This window comes from Carlito syrichta, unplaced genomic scaffold, assembly GCF_000164805.1.
Source record: "Carlito syrichta isolate Samal-C Ts95f unplaced genomic scaffold, Tarsius_syrichta-2.0.1 Scaffold312065, whole genome shotgun sequence".
In the NCBI taxonomy this organism is placed as follows: Eukaryota; Metazoa; Chordata; class Mammalia; order Primates; family Tarsiidae; genus Carlito; species Carlito syrichta.
This window is the reverse complement of record NW_007256161.1, coordinates 143759-150494: the sequence shown is the minus strand read 5'-3', so window position 1 is coordinate 150494 and position 6736 is coordinate 143759. Positions and strand designations below refer to the sequence as shown.

General features: G+C 37.0%; 1 protein-coding gene across 1 annotated transcript; it reads left to right on the top strand.

Annotated features, from left to right (window-relative positions):
- The first annotated feature begins 794 nt into the window (after positions 1–794).
- Positions 795–1844, top strand: LOC103271987 (olfactory receptor 2AG2). Its single transcript, XM_008069479.1, has one exon. It carries the CDS (start codon positions 883–885, stop codon positions 1831–1833), a length of 951 nt encoding a protein of 316 aa, XP_008067670.1. The 5' UTR covers positions 795–882; the 3' UTR covers positions 1834–1844.
- Positions 1845–6736: the final 4892 nt, after the last annotated feature.

The window sequence follows — 6736 nt, the reverse complement described above, 5'->3', positions numbered from 1 at the left end:
TCTAAAAGAGCAAGCCGTGTGAGTACTGTCCTACACGCCCCTCACACTCTACTTCCTTTCCTTCTCGACCCCCTCCACCAGTGCTGTCATATGGGTTCAGGGTTCAGCAAAACCAGCATCCTTCCTTGTATTAGTAAGATTTGTGAGGTAGAGGAATATTTTTGGTATTTATCTTGTTGCTCTAACTCCCTGGAAACGGGGTGGCTTTGGATCTTTCTGCAGTGTGTCCTCCTTTGTAGCTCACCCTTTGTGTCATATGCCCTAAACACAAAAACTTACCATATCTCCAAAAATTTCATCTATTGCTTTTTTTCTGCCTCCTTCTAAGTAAACATGGTACTATTACCTGCAAATAGACAAACGCCTTTTGTATTGCTACTCCAGATTTACCTCCAAAATCTATACTACCCTCATTCATTAGGTCTAAGGGAGAAGATGGAAAAGAGTTTTTCATAAATAAAACCTTAAGAACTGAATTGGAATTTCATGTATATTTTCAGCAAAAAAAAAGTGAGATCTTAAACTAATGCCCAGTGTATTTGTTTATTATGAAGAAAGAGATGCTTTCATCTATCTACAATGATACCTGCTTGGACCTGTTCTCCTGGAAACCTTATTTGAAGGCTTTCTAAATGATTAACTAGCACTAACATGCTCAAATACCTGATCCCTCCTTAGCTGATGATTTACATAATTCAATAAAAACATTCAGAATTTCAGAAATCAGAGAGTAAACATAGCTAAGAGAAAGAAAAGATATCATATCATGGGATTCCTTTTGGCTAATGCAGTTATCTGGGACAATCAAAAGCCAGAGTGAACTCCTTAGGAATGCTCTCACTGAGAATGCATTTGGTTCTAGGCAACTAAAGAAACCACAGCATGGAGCTCTGGAACTCCACCTTGACAAGTGGCTTCATCTTGATGGGGATTCTGAATGACAGTGGATCTCCTGAACTACTCTGTGCTATACTCGCAGTCTTGTATATGTTGGCCCTGACCAGCAATGGCCTACTGCTTCTGGTCATCACAATAGATGCCCAGCTTCACGTGCCCATGTACCTCCTACTTGGGCAACTCTCTCTTATGGACCTCCTGTTCACATCTGTTGTCACTCCCAAAGCCCTTGTCGATTTTTTGCACAAGGAAAATACCATCTCCTTTGGAGGCTGTGCCCTTCAGATGTTCCTGGCACTGACATTGGGATGTGCCGAGGATGTCCTACTGGGCTTCATGGCCTATGACAGGTATGTGGCCATTTGTCATCCTCTGAACTACATGACCCTAATGAGGCCGAGAATCTACTGGCTTATGGTGGCCACATCCTGGAACCTCGCGTTCCTGAGTGCTCTAGGACATACTGTGTACACCATGCACTTCCCTTTCTGTATGTCCTGGAAAATCAGTCACCTGCTTTGTGAGATCCCACCCTTGCTGAAGTTGGCCTGTGCCGATACCTCAAGCTATGAGCTCATGGTATATGTGACAGGTGTGACTTTCCTCTTGCTCCCTCTTTCTGCTATAGTTGCCTCCTACATACTGATCCTATTCACTGTGTTCCATATGCCCTCAAGTGAAGGAAGGAAGAAAGCTCTAGTCACCTGCTCTTCCCACCTGATAGTGGTCGGGATGTTCTATGGAGCTGCCACTTTCATGTATGTCCTGCCTAGTTCCTTCCACAGCCCCAAACAAGACAACATCATCTCTGCTTTCTATACAATTGTCACTCCAGCCCTGAATCCCCTTATTTACAGCCTGAGGAATAAGGAGGTCATGAAGGCCTTGAGAAGGGTGCTGGGAAAATATATCCTGCCAGCACAGTACACCTTCTAGGGAAGGCTCAAGGTTTGTCCATGCTACACTCATCCACTCTTTTTATATGCTGTCTGAGATGGTACATATACTTTTTAAAATATCCCTTTATTGGGCAACCCTCTTGGGTCCCTCCCACTGTGAGAGATTCTCTGTCCTCTCAATAAAACCTGCTTTTAAAAAAATCCCTTTGTTTTTTACTGTGTAACTGATGTATGCAATGATCTTAAGACGAACTCACTTGGCACATATCACTCTGAACTTGGAATCCCATGTTATAAAAAGGACTGGGGGCGGGGAGCCTTGAATGGATGTCTTATACTCACTCTGTGGTAGAGCGTCATTCTGACTCATTATCAAGCAGACATGGTAGGGGATGAGTTTTCCATTTTAACATCATGTAGCAGTGAGAAACAGCAGTAGTTCTGGACTGATCAAACTCCAGTAGCCTCTTAGCATCAGAGAATAACTGCTTCCTTTCAACCGGATTCTTAAGCTATTCATAGAGAGTAGAATTCTAAGAAAATATGCTAAACTTCCTGTTTATTAAGTAGATGGTTGTTTGAGCAATTAGTGGAAATAAATAATAGATATGTGGCTACATTTGTACTTCAGATCTGAGAAGAAGTTTACATCAATTACATGAATAATCATAAATGCCTACGTTGAAATCATGAAAGAGAATAAAGAAAGGAAGCATGGCATTTCTATTTGACAATCTTTTCAAAAAGAGATATTTTTACATTGTCTAAAATTAAAATTAGACATTTTTACATTGCCTAAAATTAAGAATGAATAAAATAGAATTGCAAGTACCAAGTTTAAAGTGAGAAATAGAGATATAATAACAGTGAGAGAAATCTGTTGTGCATATTGTTTGCATTTCTTAAACTGTGACCTTATACAGATGTGTTTTGAAACATCAAAACAATTGCAAGAAGCACATATTCTGGAGGTGAGTTTCTGAATATGTCTGTGTCCACAAAAAAGGAAGTATAAAATATATAATTCACTTTCTAGCTCACCTAAATATGCTTTATTTTTACCATTTCACTTATGAGTGTGGAAGGATTGATAACAATAGCTGGGAGAGTAGAAATTCCAAAATACCTTGGCTTATATTGGTGTCAATATTGTTGAGAATAGTGCTTTGTGAAAACATATTCTTGTTTTTTATAGAAATAATCTTAAAGTGCTAAATCTATAAAGCTACGTCATAATATAAAAGTGAAGGTTAATCTAATATAACATTTTCAAAATGAATAAATAAAGTTAAGATAAATCAAATTTGTTATAAAAACGAAGACAATTAAGAAACTGGAAAAGAAGCAAAAATCATCTGTGACATTTCTCTTTCATTTTTGTTATACATATATGTATTTCACTGAATTTATTTCTACATAATGACTAAGGTCCTGGTTTTTGTCATTTAACAGTTGGTGAATCTTCTTCCTTACTTTGAGGGGATATTTTTAAATAGTGATGTGGAGGAAGGGGGCCAGAGTGCCTAACTTTGAATTATTCTCCCTTCATTTATTATCTGTGCATCTGTGGATTCTAAATTAAATTTTTTGTACCTCAGATCACTAGTGTTACAAGTGGCAATAATTACAAACCTGATCTTACAATACTGTTGGGTAAATTGAATAAAATAATAAATGTCGGCACTAGAACACAGTCTGGTAAATTGTGCTTAAAATATGTTGACTATTATATGAATAAATAGTAAAAAATCTTGGAAAAAATAATACTACTTAGTATTAGAAATGAAATATCTGTTTATTTCATTTATTTTTATTGACAAAACTTGTATCTATTAATGGACTATAATATGATGTTTTTATATATGTATACATTGTGAAATTGCTAATTCTAATTATCATATACTTTACCACATACACATTTTTTGAATCTACTTTCTCAGCAATCTTCAAGTATACGATATATTGTTATTAACTATAATCACCATGATGTACAATAAATCTCTTGAATTTATTTCTCCCCTCAAAATGAAATTTGGCATATTTTGACCACTGTCTCCCTCAGCATCTCACTATTTTTCTGTTGCTACTGAATTTAATTTTTTAGATTTCACCTATAAGCAACATCATTTCTCTTTCTTATTGATTTTTATTTTTAAACTCTTGTGACTGGAAAAAATAATTGACATAATTTTAATCTGCTTCAATTTGTTATGACTTACTTTTCTTATGGCTTAAAATATGATCCATTCTGAAGATTATTCCATGTGTGCTTAAGAATAATTCTGCTACTAGAATGAAATTTTCTGTATATGTCCGTTAGGTCCATTTGGTCTAAAATATAGCTCAAGTAATATGTTTCCTTAGTGATTTTCTTTCTAGCTAGCCTGTCCATTGTTGAAAGTAGGGTATTGAAGTCTAGTACTATTAGTGTATTACAGTCTATCTCTCCTTTCTGCTGTTAATGTTTGCTTTATAAATTTAGGTGCTCTGATGTTGGGTGCATATATGTTTGTAATTGTTACATTTTTTTGCTTAATTAACCCCTTTACTATCATGTGATGACCATCTTTGGTCTTTCTCTCTTTTTTTTTTTTTTTGAGTTGAAGTCTGGCTCTGTCACCCAGTCTGGAGTGCAGTGGCATGGTCATGACCACCACAGCCTCGACCTGCTGGGCACAGGTGATCCTTCCACCTCAGCCTTCCAAGTAGCTGGAACTACAGGTATGTGCCACCACGCCCGGCTAATTTTTTGATTTAGTGTAGAGATGAGGTCTCGCCAAGTTGCCTAGACTGGTCTCGAACTTGTGGGTTCAAGCAATCCCCTCACCTCAGCCTCCCGCAGTGCTGGGATTATAGGCATGAGCCACTGAGCCTGGGTGATCTTTGTCCTTTTTTATAAATTTTTTTTCACCACTTTTCAAAAGGCATATCTTTTACCTTTTTTTTTTTTTCAGGAGTCTCACTCTGTTGCCCAGGCTGGAGTGCAGTGGCATAATCACGGTTACTGCAACTTCAACCTTCTGGGCTCAGTCAATCCTTCTGCCTCAGCCTTCCAAGTAGCTGAGACTACAGGAGCACACCAACATATCTGGACATTTTAAAAATTGTTTGTAGAGAAGTGGTCTCACTATGTTGCCCAGGCTGGTCTTGAACTCATGGGCTCAGGCAATCCTCTCATCTCAGCCTTCCAAAGTGCTTGGATTATAGGAGTGAGCCACTGTACCCAGTCCTTTTTGCCATTTTTGACTTAAGGTCTATTTTATCTAAGTATTGCTACCTCTGATGTATTTTATTTTCTTTTTGCATTAAATATATTTCTCATCCTTTACATTTTCCCTAAAGGTAAAGTGAGTCTCTTGTAGGCAGCATATAGTTTGTTCTTGTTTGGTTTATATTTTTTCAATATATTCAGCCATTATATGTCTTTTCACTGGAGAATTTCATCTGTTTAGATCCAAGGTAAATATTGATAGGTTAGGGCTTACAACTGCCATTTTGTTGCTTTACGATTGTTTTATAGAGTCTTTGTTCTTCCCTTTTTTTATTGTTGTCTTCCATTCAAGTTAGGTGATTTTCTGTAGTGGCTTTGATTCTTTACTTTTTAACTTCTATAGGTGTGTGCTTTGTTGTTACCATGAGACTTAAATATCTTATAACAAGCTGTTTTGTGATAACAACTTAACTTTGATTGCATATTTAAAAAAATACATTTTTACTCCACCTCCCTACCTCTACTTTATGTTTTGGATGTCACAATTTGCATCTTTTTATATCATTTAGCACTTAACAAATTATTGAAATTATTATTGCTTTTAGTAATTTTGTCTTTTGGCCTTTATACTAAAGATATAAGTGATTTACACACGACCACTACAATATGAGAGTATTCTGAGTTTTTCTTTGTACTTAATTTTATCAGTGAGTTTTATACTTGCATATGTTTTTGTGTTACTAATTAGCATTATTTCCTTTCAGCTTAAAGAATCCCTATTAGAGTATTTTGAAAAGTAGATCTGGTGGAGATAAACTGCCTCAGCTTTTCATTGTCAGGAAAAGTCTTTATCTCTCCTTCATTTATGAAAGACAGATTTCAGCTGGGCTCAGTGGCTCAGCCTGTAATCCTGCGCCATTGGGAGGCTGAGGGGAGTGGATTGCCTGAGCCCGCGGGTTTGAGACCTGTCTGGGCAACTTGGCGAGACCTCATCTCTATAATAAATCAAAAAATTAGCCGGGCATGGTAACGTGCGCCTGTAGTTCCAGCTACTCAGAAGGCTGAGGCGGAAGGATCCCGGGAGCCTAGCAGGTCGAGGCTGCAGTGGCTGGGAGCGGCCACTGCCTTCCAGCCTAGGCGACAGAGTGAGACTCCAACTCAAAAAAAAAAAAAGAAAGACAGATTTCTAGGCTCCTGTATTCTTGGTTGGCAGTTTTTTCCCTCAGCACTTAAATATATCATCCTACCTTCTCATAGCCTACAAGATTTCTCCTGAGAAATCCACAACTAGCTATATGTGTAGTCTGCTTCTTTTCTCTTGCTGCTTTTATAATCTTTTCTCTGTCTTTGACTTTTGACAATTTAATTATACTTCTTGATGTATAGTCTTGTTTGGATTAAATCTTATTGGAGACCATTAAACTTTCTGTACATGGATATTTATATCTTTACCTATATTTAGAAAATATTCTTCGAATGTTTCTTTAAATAAGCTTTCTGGTTTTTATATCTATCTATTCTGCTTCTCGACCACTTATAGTTCAATATTTTTCCCTTTTGATGCTATCCATAGATCTACTAATCTTTCTTCATTCCTTTTTTTTTTTTTCTTTTCTGACTACATTTTTTTCATATAAAATGTCTTTGGGTTCACAGATTCTTTCTTCTGCTTGATCATTTCTGTTTCTGACACTCTCTAATGCATTTGTCATTTTCAGTTCCAGAATTT